The 19,574-nt window shown below is 38.6% G+C and overlaps 1 protein-coding gene across 1 annotated transcript in view; it reads right to left on the bottom strand.

Moving 5' to 3' along the window:
* Positions 1-4,955: 4,955 nt before the first annotated feature.
* The window catches only part of LOC117939613 (calsyntenin-2-like), a 216,910-nt gene continuing 202,291 nt past the window's right edge, over positions 4,956-19,574 (bottom strand). Inside the window, exons 12-17 of the mRNA XM_034865074.1 lie at positions 15,753-15,964; positions 11,932-12,102; positions 11,608-11,753; positions 9,826-9,949; positions 6,010-6,194; positions 4,956-5,789 (exon numbers count right to left, since the gene is read on the bottom strand). Of these exons, the coding sequence (XP_034720965.1) occupies positions 5,583-5,789; positions 6,010-6,194; positions 9,826-9,949; positions 11,608-11,753; positions 11,932-12,102; positions 15,753-15,964 (1,045 nt within the window). The 3' untranslated portion in view covers positions 4,956-5,582. The remainder of the gene's footprint in view (positions 5,790-6,009; positions 6,195-9,825; positions 9,950-11,607; positions 11,754-11,931; positions 12,103-15,752; positions 15,965-19,574) is intronic.

Below are 19,574 nucleotides of genomic sequence, written 5' to 3'. Positions count from 1 at the left end.
AGTATATGAAGGAGTTAAAATTAACACAACCTTAAACATCTACAGCAGTAACCTGCACCATACACATTACTGCAGCAGGAAGGTTAATCCAGAAGATAAATAAAACTGAAACACTGAAAGGAACATGTTACTGCACAATGAGTACTTTAACGTTTCATACTTTAAGTACATTTTACTCATAATACTTACTGTACATACCAAAGTCAGATTTTTCAAAGATTTTTTGGAGTTGTTCATTAATTTTTACAGTGTATCATTAGTACTTTCACTTAGGTAAAGGATCTGAATACTTCATCCACCACTGCCATTTTGTCTGTTACAACATCAGGAAGAGTCCTTTGTTTCATCGTTAAGCACATAGAGCAGAAATGTTGAGAGAAGGAAGATGAAATGGTCCTGTGTGTCTTGTGTCCGTCTCTTTGTCAATGTCTTGGTGAGCTGCGAGCTCTGTTCCTGCTGATGTGTTTTTGTTATGTCCCCCCCCCCCCCCTTATCCGTCTTTCCTCTCTGTGTATCTTTTTATTTCTTCTTTGATCCTGTCACGCGTTCCTATGTCCTCGTGTATTGTTTAACTGTTTTGAATATAAATAAAACATATTCTTTGATCACAAAAACACAGAGAAGGCAGATGAGAAGAAGTGACAGAGACAGGTTATCATTTTGCACATAGATATGGATTTTTGCTTACTCCATTGACATTATTCTTTATTATATTCCTTCAAAATATAAAATGTGTTCTTGCAATAAAAAATAGTTTGTCTGTCTTTAAAACACCTCTAAATACCCAAGCAAATGCAATGCCATTGACAAGCCTTCAGTGGTCTGACTTCGTCTTCTTCACGTCATCCATACTGCTGCTTGTCTGCACTTTGTCCACAGCCTGAAGGTGAGTCTGCCCTCTTTTTGATGTAAACGTTTTCTTTGTGTGGAATAAACAGAAATACTGCTTATAATTCACACAGATCATTTTACTGAAGTTCTTTTTCTAGTAAAATGTTAATGACCACTTATAAACCAATGACACGGTTCTCTCCGCCCGGCGTTGGTATCAAGCTTCAGGGCACTGGCAGGCTTAAAGGCCCCAGTTTGCTGCATCGGCGTCTGACTCCTCAGTGTGCCCGTTCTCGTTGGTTGAGCTTTTCCAATCCTTTGCACACCAGCAACCACTGTGTGACCATCTGCTAGAACTTTCAAATACTGGTTGTATTTTGCTGTAGAAAAGTCGCTCTGTTTCCATGTCTGCTTCACTTCCTTTGTTTGCACTTCCATGTTTACCTGTTTCCAAATAAATCACAGAGAGCAGATCTGCCTGTGTCTAAATCCTGACATTCCCTCAGTTGTTTTTGAAGGTCACAGTTATGGCGTTAACATCATTTTCAGTGCCTTAGAAGAAACATGCTGAATAATGTATACGGGGTAAGTGTGCTCTATTTCTGTTTCAAGCAAGATGGACTTCATTATTTATATTCTGGTGATTCAACTTCCACTTGCGTGATGCTTCTGTGATTGATGGGACGTCGTGACCTTTGACACTGACTGCCATCGTCCAAGCAACTTGGAAAGAGGCAACATACTGTATGTCCATCAGTATAATAAAGTACAAATAAATAAGGATGTGAAAGGTTAATTAAAAGAGTAGAAGTGTATAATAATTCTGCGGTCTGCACACCAAAGTAGTTTGAAGGATTGTTTGAAGGAAGTTTCCCCCCCGCAGAATCTAAAGTCTACCTTTGTGAGTCGAGAGAGGAGGATCCTGGGGCTTCCCTGCTCTAATCTCGACAATAGAAAAGTTTTGTAAATCTTTCGTATCTTTTATTCTGAGTTGTTTTGCCGTTTATGCAGTAGGCAGTAGTTTAGTAGTAGTTAAGGTGGTTTGGACATCTGTAAGGAGGCCTCCTGTGTGCCTCCCTAGGGAGGTGTTCCAGGCACGTCCAGCTGGGATGAGGCCTCGGGGAAGACCCAGGACTAGGTGGAGGGAAGGGAAGTTTGGAGTCCCCTGCTGGAGCTGCTGCCCCGGCGACCCAATACCGGATAAGCGGACAAAGATGGATGATACTAGGCATCTCAGGCCACCATTTACAATGATTTTAGAACGGGGTTTTAGTAACGCTAGGTTCCTAAAAATTGTGCTTATCCCTACTTGGCTCCAGGCTGAAATCATAAATCAGACCAATAATACTGCTGCGTGACATAGAGCAGCAGGGACCAGAGGTGTCACTAAAACTTACCACTGGCTTGAAAATAATGACATGTGGTTGTGCAGTATAGTCAATATCCACTAGATGGAGACATTACATTGATCATAGACACAATCATTACATTGATTATTGACATAATCTTTAGTATGTGTTTCCAGTAAATAGTAAAGTAATTGTGGTGTTTTAATATCCAGGACTATACGTATTTGTAAGCTAGAGAATACATAAAATACATTTAACATAACCTAAAATACTAAATTATATATATATATGTATATTTGAATATGCACACACACACACAAATACGAGACCCACAGCTAGATTCCAAAACAAGTTTTTATTGGCCAATTTACAGAAAGTGCTGTAGTGACCATTTCAAAGAAAAAACTGACCAAAGAGTCCAGAAAAGAAAAAAGGAAAACTTAAAAAGAATCGAAAAACTTTTACACATTATACAATATTTCCATGTTAATTCCACCGTCTTCCTCTTCTAAAAACAATTGTCAGGACAACATTAGGGCTCGGGCCGATGCAAAATCCACCAAAGGTTCCGGGGGGAGGTGACGTCACAAGAACAGGTGTCACATGAAATGAGGAAAACTCTTAAACAACACAGGAGAGCTTTACATGAACATAGAACTACAGTTTACACACACAGCAGGTTCTCTCCCTGCAACAGCCACAGGAAAGCTGTCAGGGGCTCACTACGTTAGAGGAAGAAACTTTCCAGTGTTTGTGGCTTTAACCAAACATTGATATATCTATGGCAGACTTCAGCCACTACACGTGTCACATGTAATTCAACTTCTGTTGTTTGCGGATTCTTTGCTATCGAACAGACGGAATGCCACAGCCATAGATGAATGCCCTTTCAGTTTAAGTTTTAGAAAACTTTGAATAGGGTTTCTGGTTACGTCAAATGTGATAGTGCCAGATACATTCACTTCTCTGTTTCCTTTAAGTTGCACAGGCAACTTCCCAATTCTGCGGCTGCTGATGAAGTGGCAATGTATTTCATTAATGCTGCATTGCATTTAAAGATGGAAAGATTTCTGTAGGTAAGCTGTAAAGTCTCACTTCTTTCTCATCAGAAATAACAGGAATGTTTACTCTGCCACATGGGAGCACACAGCAAAGCTCATGAAAATTGACTATAATTGTACCTTAGGAGATCACGTGTGTTCTGGTCAATTGATGAATGAAAGTCCAATATTCACTCCCTCTTTCAGTTTTGAAGGAAAAACGATCAGCTCACCACCTAGCCCCTAACTTTGTCTGTCTGTTGTTTGGTGTTGAGCAGGTACAGTGGCTTCATAGGAGCTATTGGAAATACGTTTGATGAAAGACTGAACCAAAACATTTCAGTTGGGAGCTGAAAGAAGAAAGCTCTGTAGAGCTGAGGGGTACGATTGACACCATATTTTACAAGTAGACCATTGATCCATTGTTAAAAGAAAAAATATTAGTTAGTGCAGTTTTTTATTCTATTATATTTCTATTACATTATTATTCATATTGTTATTCTTCCTTATTATTATTTGTATTATAAATATTATTATTATGAATTTATTATTTTTGTATTAATTAAATCTTTAAAATAAAAAGTGCCCATTTACACTCATTTCAGCTTTACTATCAACCGTAATGTTCTCTGTTGCATTTGTTTGTCAGTTGTTAGAAGTTTATTTTTCTACTGTAAAATGTTACACTCAGTACATAGTCAACATTATATATATATGTGTATGTGTATGTGTGTGTGTGTATATATATATATATATATATATATATATATATATATATATATATATATATATATATATATATATATATATATATATATATATATATGCATATTTATTAGCTTTGATAACCAAATAAAAAGGATCCTAATAAAAAAAACATTCATATTTGCAATTTCTTTTATGTAAAACAAAACAAATTTTTGGAAAATTTTTAATATCAAATAATGATTTGGTGGTTGGCCTAAAAAATTCAAGAATTGATCAGTCACGGCTCTCATGTTGATGTTTGCATCTATTGACTTTCCTTCTTGAAATCCAATTTTGAGGGACAGTGTTGTTGCACTTTTTCTTGTAGAAAGTTAGAATTTCTCACCGTCCACATCTCTGTGATGCAGCATTAATGACTATTAGTGACATGGTGGTATCAATAGAGTAGCTTTCTATCAGGGAGTTCTTATCGTTTTGGACCTCGCTGCTGTGACCACACTTGAGACCAAGATTTTATTTGGGCGTGTCTTTTGGACAATCTACAGCGTGAGTAGTAAGGGGACTCCGTTCTCTGTCACATCCCTGCCGTGTGATTTAGATGTATAAGGCCGGCGTCTCTTTCCAATAACATGTTGCGTAGTGCGGCTTTAATTGACCCAGTCACCTGCTGAAGGCAGTGGCACATCCATACAAACAAACCTGACTCGGAATGATCTGAACACGGAGCTACAAACACACACACAGAGGACTGAGGGGTCAGTTCAGTGAAAACTCCTGCAGGCTACAGCAAGGGTTCAAGATACATATGAAGAGGTGGTATGTGTGCTGTATACAGGTGGAGAGGAGGGTTTCTGGGTGGAGAAAGTGGTGTTAGGGAGTGGGGGAGGGGGTTACCTACTATACTCAATATTTACAAGAAAGGAGTGTATAAAAATTTACAAGGAGACTCCTCTGTCTTTCCCAAAAACCCAGAACTCAGACCCCTCAGCTAGTTCAGCATGACTACACATTGATCATCTTTTTTTAATTTTTTTTTTTTTTGAGTACCATTGAAAATATGCTATTTCTGTAAAATCACCTGGCTGTGCCACATAGGCTAGAATAAAGACTGATAAATAACATAAAGTATACCAACCAAAAAAATAGTCAGTTTCTTTACTTTTGCAACTCAGTTTTCTTACAGTAAATAAAGACTGTTTTGCATTTTCATGGGACATCAGAAATCTCACTGTGGAACAGGTGTCACATCTAACTGAACGTACGGTGCAGGGTTTCATCGACAACTTGAGATTCCAACCACTTCATTTCACTAAAGATCGTAGTTGTGGTGCAGACTGTAATGGGAGAGAGATGATAGCTCTCAGGGGAGGACCGAAATTGGCGAGCTGTCCCTTTAAGAATAATGAAAGTCATTTGATTGACAAGCAGCTTGAGTGTCATGTTTTTTCTTAGCAGTTGTATAAAACGGGACTTTTTTTGACAAGGTTAAATCATTGCACAATGTGTATTTCAGTGAAGTCTTCCAGTAGGGGGAGATATTACCTCATTTTAGATCAACATCACATAAAGTCTTTTTGTTTCAACCATCTGATTTTGAGGTTACAATATGAACGTGTTGCAGAATGTGTGTGCGCGTGTGAGTTACTGTGTGTTTTCAATAAGATATCGTTGTTTTGTCCCACTTTTGACCCTTCTTGTTCGGACGGTGCATCCTGGGTAGCTGGACGTCCACTTCCTCCTCGCTGTCGTCTGACTCAGCGCTGGTGATGTCATCCTCCTCCTCATCATCTTCCTCCTCCTCTTCTTCTTCGTCCTCCTCCTCACTGGCCTCCTCCTCTACAGCCTGGGTCTCCTCCAGGTTCTGTGGTGACAAATAATCAGAATTTCAGAAACTAAATCATCAAATGGAGTCCTAAAAGCACAAATCGTAATGTGAAAGCAAAGCATGGCTATATTTAGTTGCTCATGTACATGTTCCAGTCACTAATATCTAGCCCATTTTATTCATCACCTAATTCCAATTCCCACTACCCGCCCTGACAGCATCCTCCCCACACTCCTCCAATCCCCCACCCTCCTACCTCCATCGGGTTGACCGTGATCGTCAGAGCCGAGTCATCCCAGGTCACGTCTGCCTCTTTGGCTGTCTCTGCCAGTCTGACCTCCTGCTGGTGGGTCAGATGGACGCGATAGATGCCCAGCACCACAACCACCACCAGAGCAGCTATACACATCACAATTACCACGGTGGCAGCACTCGGCATCGCTGAGAACAAGACGAGAGAAGAGCGAGAGGTGAGAGGAACGGATTAGACAGGAAAAATCAATGCATCCATGCCAAAGTTGCCTCATTGAGTCACTCCATATACAAAAATAAAAATCCTTTTTTTGTTTTATATTTTAAATCACTTAACCAAGAAAGAACCTGAAATCCCACACAAAGTCATCCACTTGTTCTCTCTTTATTCTTTAAAAAGATTTTGGTCAGAGGATGTTCACCAGGCAAGACGTATTTTGTTGGAACACATGTTTTTGTGGTCATACTTTTCAAACACTTATAGACGTACTCCAGTAATTTAGTTGTGCACTTAAACAATGACGCAGTAGAGCAAGAGGCAGATTACATAACAGGAAACGTGTGGTCCAACTCAGAACAGCAGAGGCCAGGGGCGTAGCACAAAATTCTGGACCCTGTAGAAAGGCGTTTTCTATGGGCCCCTCCCCGCATCCACAGCTATAAATTCTAGCATCTTTTTGGGCCCTCCTCAAATGAGGGCCCTGAGTACTCAGTACCCTTTTCCCCTCAGTCTGACGCCCCTGGCAAAGGCTAATATATCTTGATTTAAAGTCCCTGAAAAGGAGCAAGATCAAATAACTGGATCCTACACATCCCATAATGCAACTCAATAGCATCTTTCCATCTTAGACCATCCCTGCCCATGTCTTTCAAACTCTTTAGCCCCCGGTCATAAAACAGGCTTTTAAGCAAAGACAAATCATCGTTTTGAGGTATTTTTCAGCTGTTTCTTGATGGTTAACTAGTACCTTGGATATTGATGGCCTTTTGTAACAGCCTATTGTTATATTTATTTTCTTTCTCATGTTATTGTATGATATGCCTTTTAAAACTTAAATGAAGATGATTGTGATCTACAATTATTGTGACAGCTTATTGATCGTTTTATACTGGTGGCTACTCAGCAGTGCCGATCTGTCAGTCTGCTCTTTTGTCCTTTACTTTGGTCCGGACTGAAATATCTCAACTATTGATTGATTGCCAAGAAATGTTGTTCCGACAGTCATGTCCCACTCAGGATAAATTGTAAAAACAACCGTGTTCCCCCGACTTTTCATTTAGCACTGTCATCTGTCCACATGTCAAAGTGTTCTATGGCAATATACACATAGTTTTATTCTATATAGTTGATATATAGTTTTATACTTTTTATCCTTTACAAAACAGAAAAGTTTAACACATAGCCATGTGTTATATATATATATATATACTGTACATATATGTATATATATACATATATATATATATATATATCGACATACATACATATACATATATCAGTAAACACATTTAATTAAGGTCCCAGTGCAGTACAAGGCTGGAAAGATGTATCATAAGCCCTATTTAGTAGCATAACCACAACACACATTGAGGGATTTCTCTTGATCTAAAATGTTTCTCTCTTCTGCTCTGATCTCCAGCCTACTGAAATAAAACAACTTCTCTGTGCCTGGCCTCTTCCACTAGTCCCTGCTGGTGTATGTGTGTGTGTGTGTTTAACAAGAGTGAGACTCACAGAGGACTCTTTAGATGATCATTGGATTCACTCTAGTTCCCTACATTTTCACACTAAATCCACGGCCTTTGATCCTTCTCGCAGTGAAGCTTTTGTGCAGCCACTTAAAGTAACTTGCATGAGTGTTTGCATGTGTACACACACACACACACACACACACACACACACACACACACACACACACACACGACACCATCTGAAACATTCACATGTGCTACAAACATGGCATGGCTGAAACAGCTACATGGCTTAACAGCTTGTACAACTACAAATGAAAATTTGTTTCTTGTCGTTTATTTATTTCCAAGCATCCTCTGATCTCCTTTTCTCTTTCTCTTTCTTTCTCTTTCTTTTTCTTTTTCTTTCTCTCTCTCTCTCTCTCTTTCTCTCTCTCTCTCTCTCTCTCTCTCTCTCTTGGCTGTTCAGCATTGGCCACTGAACTCTCCAGGACTCTAAGTAGAATCCATTAGAGTCTAATGAATAATTAATTCTGGTGTGGTAGATTTAGACCAATGTCTCTACTCCTCACCATGTTCTCTTTACTTGAGATCACTCAAATGCTAAGAGGGAGGGGAATAAGCCTGCTACATCATTTGAGAGGGGCCCTTTGCCCTGCTCTCTCTCACTGTGTGAGAGCAGCAGTCAGATGAACAGAACGATAAACAACCTAGAAAGCGAAACCGAATGTTCCCTCGGCTCTAGCTATGTTTACCCCGGGATGATTAGCTAACATAAAAACCCTTGATTTATTTTTTTATTTTGTTTTATTTTTTACAGCTGTGACTCTGTGTTTGGCAAGAAGTCCATGGGTCTAATTCTCAGCAACATTTATATTCCCAAACGTGTGTTAACACGTGGAGTTGGGGCAGAGTGCATGCTAATATTCTATAATGCCGTGCTAGGTAGCATCATCAGATATGGCATGGCCGCATGGTTTGGAACCCTCTCAGTCCAGTCAAAAGCTAAAATAGCAAACATGATCCAAACAGCAATAAAAGTAATAATCCCAGTCATCCTCTCAAATAATCTTTGAGTCAACTGCAATCACACATCCACACAGGATCGTAAAAGATGCTTCACACATTCCCTTCAAATAATACAAACTCCTTCCATCTTGCCAGTACTTCTCTTTGCCCAAGAACGGGACAATGAAGTGTATCTCATATTGTCTTAACAGTGTCAAAGTTAACAATGATGACACTTTTCCCATTAATACAAAATGCTTTTTGTGGCCATAGTTCTGGCGTTTTTAGAAGTTAAATTTAACTCAATATAGCCACCAAACACGTGGCATTTGAGTGTCTCTGCTACATATTAATGGAAATGGCTACCTTACTCCATTGTAGTTCTGCGGGTGAGGGGTCTTCATATTATTATAGGCCATGGGGCTACATATGGTGGTTGAAATGTTGAAATGCCAATTCTGAGTAATAGATATGTGAGAGAGTACAGTAAGATGTCCCTGAGGTACATGCTGCTGTAGTCTTGCTTGTTTGATGTGTAGTGCTGTCCATGGTGCTGATTATGCAACCGTCACAATGTAACTGTTCTAGTGACTTTGCCACTTTGGCCTTAGACTGTTTGCTTAAAAATTGTAAGGTTTAATAGTGAGGTGGCCTCGGAAGGCCTCGGGATCCACCAGTCGGAGCTGGTTGATGTGGCTTGGGAAAGGGAAGTTTGGGGTCCCCTACTGGAACTGCTGCCCAGTCGCGACCCAATACCGAATAAGCGGATGAAGATGGATGGATGGATGGAATAGTGAGGTGACACAACACAACTTTATTAAAAATAGGATTTTTGGGTGACAATTAATTCACATCAACTGAACCAGATTTTAAAGTGTCATCATTAAAATACACAGTAAATAACATGTCATGGTAGTCGAGGCTGACCATCACAGCTACTGTCTCATGAGGCCCCTGGTACTTGGTCAGACTGAAGCCCCAGTAAGCATGGGCCTTAAGCGCCATTTCTGACAGGATGTGATATTAAAATACCCAAAGTTAAGAATGGAACTAATTAAATAAGAAAAGCCTAGATGATTATAATACATTTGTCTACAAAAGACTTAGAACTGTATCTTACCTGAGCTGTGGCTGGGGTACAGGTCATGAATCATGGACGGATGGTGGACCACCTGCATGTACTGAGGCGGGGCTACCATGTGATTGACACGTTCCCCTGCTTCTGAACTGTGCAGAACGCTCACCTGTTTGGGACCAGATAAAGCTGAAGTGATGATTTTTGAAGGGAAAGTCATCACAGTTGACATTTTGCATTCTTATCCAACTATTCCCAGTGTCTTCCAGCTAAACTTGCCCTGCCTCATCCAAATGATATATTCTAGACTAGAATAAAGTAAAGACTTTTGGAGAGAGGCCTGGACAAATGTAATGTATGTATATGTCTTTTGGGGGACAGGGTCAGCTCACTACAGGAATTTAAATGTAAATTAGATTCATTGACATCCTCCAAGGCTCAGACTACTGCATGTCTAGTGAAACATTTCGTTCCCTCCAAGTAAACACCTGAGAATGTATGAATAAGTCAAACTTTGTTTAGTCCAGGGACAGAGACAAACAGTGGTTAGCTGACACATTGAACTAGAGTGTGTGTGAATGCATGCTGCCAGAGATGGCAGCCTCACTGGAGAGCAGTTCAAGGTCTCCTTAGGAGAAGGTAAAGTGTTCAGTGTAACTTCTTTTGATAAGTTGAACCAGGCTGTATTGGTGTTCAAGTAAATGGACTGTTTTTATATAGCGCTTTTTTAGTCCTAACGACTACTCAAAGCGCTTTTACATAGTACAGAAACCATTCACCCTTCACACACATTCATACATTGTGCCCGAGGCTGCTGTACGAGGCGCCATCTGCTCATCAGATAAATACTCACACACATTTACACTCTGATGGCACAGCATCGGGGGCAACTTGGGGTTCAGTGTCTTGCCCAAGGACAACTCAACATGGGACTGCAGGGCCAGGGATCAAACCCCCAACCTGCTGATTGGAGGGTGACCACTCTACCACTGAGCAGTTTTAACTGAAAGGTCCACATTAACATGATTGGATATAATCAGATTGTTCCTCAAATGTTCATCACATCAGTGTGGAATTACATTTGAGTTAAATTTGATTTAATGCTTTTTTGGTACACATAGAATCTTTCAAATTTCAGTCGCTATTTGTTTAAAGATGTTCTGCCACTAAGGCTTCATTGATGTTACCGTAATGGCTACTCATTTTTAAGTTTTGCCAGACACCTGATCTGATTCAGCTTTTTGCCAGTTCAAGCACCTCTGGTTCTAAGAAGAAATTTTGTGTTTAGTCATATAATGCTTTTACTATTTCTGACTGCGATAAGCAATTTCGTTGATTTTTTTGCAAATATTTGCAATGTTACCTAGTTATTTTAGAGCTGGGTATTTTCTTAAATTTTCACTTGAAACATGTATCTTACTGCGTGAGTTGGTGGACTGGATCTTTCGTCTTTATTTCCACCAATATGTTACATAAGATGACTAAACTGAAAGCACTCTGGACACTTAAATGAACCTAAATATTGTTGCTCCAGAATTGATTACTTACTTATTTATTTATCAATCCATAGTTGTTTTTTGTATGTAATCTCTGCAAATAGTAACAACTGTAGAATTTTCCAGGTGACGTCTTCAAACTGCTTGTGCTTTTCTTCAACACTTTGACTTAAGATACTCGGATAACTGTCATATTTGATAAAGAACAGCAACGAATCCTCAAATTTGGCCAGCTGGAACCAGATAACGTTTGGTGTATTGGCTTGAGTAAAGAGGGAAATAATTGATCTACAGCATAATCCACCTAAATTAAGAAGTAGTTCACACTGACCTCGAGGTTGAACTCATTGCTGGTGTAGCGTCCATTGAGCTCCGAGCAGGTGAGGCGAAACCTTCTCTCGGTTAGTTGTCCAGGACGCCAGTTATAGTAACGCACCTGTCGGATCACCTGTTCATAGTTGGACATGGAGTCTACACCTATGGAAAGAGGCAGCAGGGGGTTGTTATAGTTACTTTTTGTAGAGAAAGACAAGGGGAAAGTTGGAAGGAAAAAAATCATTTTTAACAAGGTTAAGGTGAATCTATGGATGTGTCAATGGGAAATGTGTTTGTTAACATTAACAGTAACTTTGGCGTGGTTAACATAGTAACTTACCATATATGGACATGCCAGAAGTGGAGTTCGTGGCGTCGAGGTGTTTTCCGAGCAGAGCGCGGCGCTGTAGTTGGAGAGACTCCTGCTCTGGCACTAGCTCCTCTCCCAAGACCAGGACATCACAGTAGTCCAAGTTATGAATAATCTCCTCCAGCACCCCGGGTCGATGCTCTACACACACACACACAGACACACACATACATACACACACACACAAACACACACACACACACACACACACACACACACACACACGCACACACACACGTTGTGCTTTACCAGAGAACTACCTAACAATATTCTAGACTGTTCAAACATGAAGAACTGCTGGCAATGAAACTTGATTTGAGGTCATTTTCTATTTTTGTTCTCATTCCTAATGACACACACTGTGTTTCAGTTTTCTTGGAAGCCCATTTTTATGCACCTAATTGTGGTTACATAAGTTCTTAAATTAAATGAACCAAACTCATAAAAAATAAAGCGTGAAAACTTTAAAGAACCATAATTACAACAGTACAGGATACAACACACCTGCTCCTACGCCCAGACTCCAATTATTCGTCAACTCTCGGAACACAGACAGCGCTGTGAGCTGCTGTGGTAACAAGTCCCCTCAGACAGCCCAGAGCAGTGCTGGGTGGCAGCTGGGGCTCTTCGACAGGCTGCTAAGCACTAGCCTCCACCTCTCACTGCTACCCATCCTTCTCCCTCCCTGTACACTCCCTGGGGAGGGAACCAGCTATGCCCATTTAACAGCTTCCCAATGGAGTAAGACAGACATGGCATGTGTATGTTTGGACGAAGGTCTTGGAGGGGGGGGGGGGGGGGGGGGGGGGGGGGGGGGGGGGGGGGGGGGGGGGGGGGGGGGGGGGGGGGGGGGGGTTGTGTGTTGCGTTCCAGAAGAGAAGTTAGTTCTGTATTATTGTGCATGAAGGCATTTCTTTAAAGGTGCTCTTTGGTTTGGGGTTTTCCCTGACAAGGGGCTTGGAGGGAACACCTTAAAGGTGCTCTAAGTGATTTTGGGTGACGTTACTTCTTGTTGACGTTCAAAGTATTTTCAAACAAAACAAGACTAGCATTCCCCTCCCTCCTCCTCATTCTTCTCCTCCCGTCCCCTCCGTTCTGTGCTTCCGTGCACTAACCCCCCTACCCCAAATCCTTCTTGCCAGTTATTGGCTGGAACACTGGAACCCTGTTTGTGTATGCTTCATAGTGCAGGTGGGCACAGTTTATTGTTGTTGCCGTTCGTAGACCCTGGGCTGTCTACAGTGACCATGTTTTTTTACAATGTTTTTACAGTGTTTTTTTCAGTGAGTTCAGGGGACAGGCGGGTTGCGGATAGCGAGGAAATGTTTGCTAACAAATGTAGCCTAAAATATGAGTGACATAGCTTAGAGCACCTTTAATGCAGCTTTACGTTGCTTTTCGGCCTCTGATTGTTGTGGTTGAACAACTACAGTACACTGCAGCAGGCAGCAGCAAAAACAGCTCTGATAAAGCCACTGTACACTGCTCAGCAGCAAACAGCAAACACACATTGGTAGTGACTAGCTGTTGAACATGATGGAGCATTTTGTAGCTGAGAGGGTGTTTCCCTTAGGAGGAGTTGGAAATCAAAAGTGGTGAATATTGGACTTACCTATGTCTGGAAACACAACTTTAAATGAATGCTAACATTGCTCTGTGTCTGCTGGACGTAGGCTATAAGTGAGAAAAGGTTTGCTAACGGCAAATACACCTTACAAGGCAATGATAGGGCAGGGGTGTGCGATTTTTTGTGGAGTTCTTCTTCCCCCAGGTAGCCAACAATATCAATATAATAATTATAACTAACAAGGTACTGTATCTGGCTTGAAATTACCTTCTGCTTTGACATGAATGTAGAACTTAAAAGTACAGTACAGTAGCAGACACAAGTCTTAAAAGTACAGACTGGGTGCAGGACTGTCCCAGGAACAGTTTGTGTGCAGCCTGATCTTAGAGGGAGATGAAAAAAAAAGAATTTCCAAGGAAAGAAAAGAGATGTAGAGCAACTAGGAGAGCAATTGAAAAGAAAGCTGAAGAAAAAACCTGAAAGCAAAGCAGGAGAGGAGAGATAGAAAACAGAAAATGTCCGTTAAAGCAACTGGTAAATTTGTGATTTATCTGGAATCCTTTAAGCCCAGAGAGAACACAAAATCTGCTCATTATAGAACTTCATCTTGCCTCCCGCACCCACACAAACTCTCTCCCCTCCTCTCTCTTCTCTCTTTCTTCCATTTCTATGTCTTTCTCTGGCTCCTAGCTAATCTCTTCCCCCCAGCTGCAGTCTCTATTTCACCAGCAGAAAGAGCTCCACCGACTCCTGAAAGCAATGCCACTTTCTGCTCTTCTTCCTTCGCCGCATTACACACAATGGAGGGATAAAACCTCCCTCTCGCTCTGCTTATCTGCTCCTAATTGGCTACGATCGTTGGGGGCCCGGGGCCGGGCCGGGCCGAGCCGGGATGTTCCAGCCTTGGTGGTCAGATCATTGGACGAGACTAGAGCCGTAGGGATTTAAATGTCATACTCATTTGGTGCCGGTAAAGGCGGTTCGACCCTGACCCGAGAATCAGTCTTGTAGAAGGTGCAGGTCTCACTCTGCAGTCTGCAGTCACATAAGAACAGACAGGAGAGTGGAGGACTCTGCAGCTGGAACACTCAACACTGACGAGGCTTGCATGGAACAAAAGTCTAGAGCTAACACCGTAGATTACTTCTGGTAAACAGAAGTACTTGACTGTATCTGAGGGGGTGTTACATGTATTTCTAAACCAGTGGCACATTTGCTTGAGTCGTGTACTAATGGTCCATTTTTGGCTTGTTGGGTTCTCCTGTTTGATTCTGCTCCACTACATTTTACAGGAAATAATGTTTTTACTTCTAATACTTTAAGTGCATTTTTGCAAAACTTAATTCTCTACTTTTAACACAGAAAATAAATAATTTTCTAAGTTTGAATCATATACCCTGTGTTAATTGTTCAGGTGTCTCTTGTTATATGAAAAAAATATTATATAATTAAAATGCATTTTTCATGGTTGTAATAAGAACTGGATACTGGAGTCCAAGATGGCGTCCATTCACTTGAATGGAAATGACTCACAAGATTTTATCGTTACACTGTTGTGCCAACAATTTTACAGAAATCTCTTTTAGTAATAGTGGGCCGGAGGAGAGTTTTTGTAAGTTAATAGAGTTTTAAAAGAATCAATACAAATCTGGTGGCCTTGATTTAAACCCCTCTTGTATCTCATACCCTGCCATGTTCTACTGGATATATTCGGAAATACATTCCATTACAGAAAATAAAGATCTTATTTTATTGTATGTATTGATTCCTTTACTCAAGTAAAGATCTGAACAATTCCATACTTTTGAATTACACAGATTCAGTGGTAACTACTTTCTTGGAGTTTTGAATGTTTACTTATCCCAAGCCAGAGAATTTGGCAGCGTGAGAGTAAAAGCACGTTTGTTTATTTTGAATTCACGTTGCATGCAGATGTACCAGATGAAAGAAATGCTCTCTAATTCAGTCTCATGAGACGTTACGCTATGTTCAGCTTTCTCTGAAGGTCTGTGAAACAGGTGGCACTTCATCGGCTATGGGAAATCATGAATAAGTGAACACATTATCACTGTGAATAACAGCTGAAATATTTAGTCAAGACAGCTTTCTACATGCAGGGAGGTATGTATCTACCACTTTGTGAGGTACACTTAGACTTGTACTATTTAGAGAATGAGCTTTGTATTCGGAATGTACCCTGTAAGCACCGTGTGATAGTCCATACCTGTGTGGTGTGCGGTGGCGTCTGCCCTGGTGACCGTGCTGATGATGTGGAGGTCCTGGAACAGAGCTGTGCCGCCTGGCGCTCTGAGGTCGGAGGCTGGATGATACAGTCTCTCCACTCCAGTGATGGTTATCCTGGGCTCACTGGGCTGCAACACCATCACCACTGCATCAATGTCTGGGATGGTGATACAAGTGTCTTCCCCAAAACACCTGAAGAGATGAAGGAAGACAGGGGAGTGAGAGCGGCTGTGAATAAAAGAGCTGTAACAGCTGGCAATCGGCTGGTGTTTTATAACTTTTTTATCACTTTTTGAGGCATACAATGCTATTACAGTGTTCAATGTAAACACTTTAGAGACAGACTGGCTTAGAGGTTATCACTGCTGCCAACAAGTAACCAGCAAGTAATCAGTGCTATACTATGACTTTTTAATCACTTTTTTCGAGATGCTATACTAAGACTAAGATTTTTGTATCACCTTTTCAACATGCTACACTATGGCTTTGTTATCACTTTTTTTGACATGCAACACTATAACTTTTTTTGACATCATCAAAGCATTGTATTTGGAAAAAAGTGATACAAATTATAGAAACACATTAGTATTGAACACACAACCTTCTGTAGTCTAGTCATTGGCTTAGTACCCTAAACTATCTGATGTAGCAGAAAACATAGTGTTTAGCATATTTGTCTCTTTCATTCAGAATTAAGAATTTACACATAGCTCTTTTTATTGTGAATAAGTGAAAATAGTATGTTTAACAAGTAATACTATGACTTTTTAATCACTTTTTTCGACATACTATACTATGACTTTTTAATAACTTTTTTTTGACACACTATACTATAACTTTTTCATCACTTTTCCCACATCCTATACTATGACTTTTTAATCACTATGGCTTTTTTATCACTTTTTTGACATGTGATACTATAACTTTTTTTTTTATCACTTTTTAGGACATACTCTACTATGACTTTTATTGACATGCAATACTATGACTTTTTTTGACATGGCTTTTTAAATCAGTTTCACATTCTATGCAATGACTTTTTTATCACTTTCTTTTCAACATTATATACTATGACATTTTTTATCACTTTTTCTTGACATACTATACTATGACTTTTCTTGACATACTATACAGTGTCTTTTTTTAATCACTTTTTTCAACATGTAATATTATGACTTTTTGACATGCTATTCCATGGCTTTTTTAAAATCACTTTTTCAACCTTTTTCATACATTTTTTGACATACTATAATACAACTTTTTTTTTTTACATGCTATACTTTTATTCTTTTCGACATGGTATAGGCCTACTATCACTTTTATCCCTTTTGTCAACATACTATAGTATACTATGACTTTTGCATCACTTTTTCAACATGCTATACTAAGGCTTTTTTGACAAGTTGCCCTTTTGATGGATACCCTCCTGTTTTTACCTCTTATGAGTTTCTCCTAATGTCAGCAATTGATTTTTGCTTGTATTTATTCAACATGCAATACTAGGATTTTTTTTGACATGCTATACTATGGCTTTTTTATCACTTTTTCAACATACTATACTATGACATTTTGTTTTACGTTTTCAACATACTATACTACAACCCTTTTTATCACTTTTTCAACATACTATACTGTGAGCTTTTTTATCACTTTTTCAACATACTATATTATGAGCTTTTTTCTCACTTTTTTCAACATGCTATACTATGACTTTTTTGACATGCTTTTTTTATCACTTTTTCAAAACATTGTATCACTTTTTTGACATTGTAAACCATTACTTTTTATCACTTTTTTGACGTACTATTCTTTGTTTTTTTATCACTTTTTTTCGCGACATACTATACTATAACTTTTCCAACAACTTTTTTCAACATATTATACTATGACTTTTTTCAACATGCTATACTATGAAATACTATACGATTACTTTTTCTAATGACTTTTTGACATGCAATACTATGACTTTTTTGACATGCTGTACTATGGCTTTTTTATAACTTTTTCTCAACATAAAATACTATGAATTTTTTCAACATAACATACTGTGACTTTTTTATCACTTGTTACGACATGCTTTACACTTTGATTCTTTTCAACATACCATACTATAACTTTTTTATCACTTTTTTTGACATGCAATACTATGACTTTTTTCACTTTTTACAACATGTAATACTATGACTTTTTAACACTATATTTGACATACTATACTATGACTTTTTTCAACATCCTATACTATATATTAGTATAACATGTTGGAAAAAGTGATAATAAAACTTACTATGTTGGCACTCAAAACTTACCAGCACATAGAAGACTTGAACACTCAACCTTCCACCTTTCAATCAGACTCTTATCACTCTAAGATATCTGTTCTGAGACATAGCTCTTTTCATTGTGAAAAAGTGATAATATTATGTTTAACAAGTACTACTATGAATTTTTTTATATACTATGCTCTGACCTTTTTATCACTTTTTTTCGACATAGGTGTAAAAAAAGTACTTTGACTTTGACTTTATTATATATACTGTGCCTTTTTTATCACTTTTATTCTCTATATATTATACTATAACTTTTTCATCACTTTTTTCCACATACTATACTATGACTTTTTTCAACATGCTATGCTATGGCTTTTTATCACTTTTTTTGACATGCAATACTATGACTTTTTTTGACATACTATACTATGACTTTTTATGACTTTTTTGTGACATACTATAGTATGAATTTTTCCAACATTCTGTACTATATATTAGTATTACATGTTGAAAAAAGTGATAAAAAGTCATAGTATAGCATGTCAAAAAATGTCACATCTTAGTAGGTCAAGAAAAGTGTTGAAAAGGTCACATTATAGAATATCAAATAAACTGATGAAAGTCAAAGTATGGTATTTGGAAAAAAAAATTATACAAATTACAGAAACATATAAGCATTGAACACACAACCTTCTGTATTCTAATCATCGGCTTATCACCCTATGCTAAGAATTTAGAATTTGCACATAGCTCTTTTCATTGTGAATAAGTGATAATAGTATGTTTAACAAGTAATAATATGACTTTTTGGACATTCTATACTATGAATTTTTAATCACTTTTTTTTCGACACACTACACTATGACTTTTTTATCACCTTTTTTGACACACTATACTACGAATTTTTTCAACATCCCCTACTATGTATTAGTATAACATGTGGGAAATACTGATAAAGAGTCATAGTATAGCATGTCGAAGAAGGTCACAGCTTAGTAGGTCAAAAAACTGTTGAAAAGGTCACATTACAGAATATCAAATAAAGTGATGAACATCAAAATATAGTATTTGGAAAAAAAATGATACAAATTATAGAAACACATCAGTATTGAACACACAACCTTCTGTATTCTAGTCATTGGCATATCACCCTAAGCTATCTGATATGGCAGAAAACATAGTGTTTAGCATATTTGTCTCTTTCATTGACAATTAAGAATTTACACATAATTCTTTTTATTGTGAATAAGTTATAATAGTATGTTTAACAAGTAATACTATGACTTTTTGGACATACTATACTATGACTTTTTATCACTTTTTATTTACACATATACTTTAATGTTTTCATCACTTTTCCCACATGCAATACTAGGAATTTTTTCACTTTTTTTGACATGCAATACTATGACTTTTTTTGACATGCAATACTATGACTTTTTTTGACATACTATACAATGACGTTTTATGAATTTTTTTCGACATACCACAGCATGAAGTTTTTTCAACATCCTATACTATATATTAATATTACA

The sequence above is a fragment of the Etheostoma cragini genome, chromosome 3 (assembly GCF_013103735.1).
Source record: "Etheostoma cragini isolate CJK2018 chromosome 3, CSU_Ecrag_1.0, whole genome shotgun sequence".
Classification (NCBI taxonomy): Eukaryota; Metazoa; Chordata; class Actinopteri; order Perciformes; family Percidae; genus Etheostoma; species Etheostoma cragini.
The sequence above is the reverse complement of the archived record's forward strand: the minus strand, read 5'-3'. Positions and strand labels throughout refer to the sequence as shown.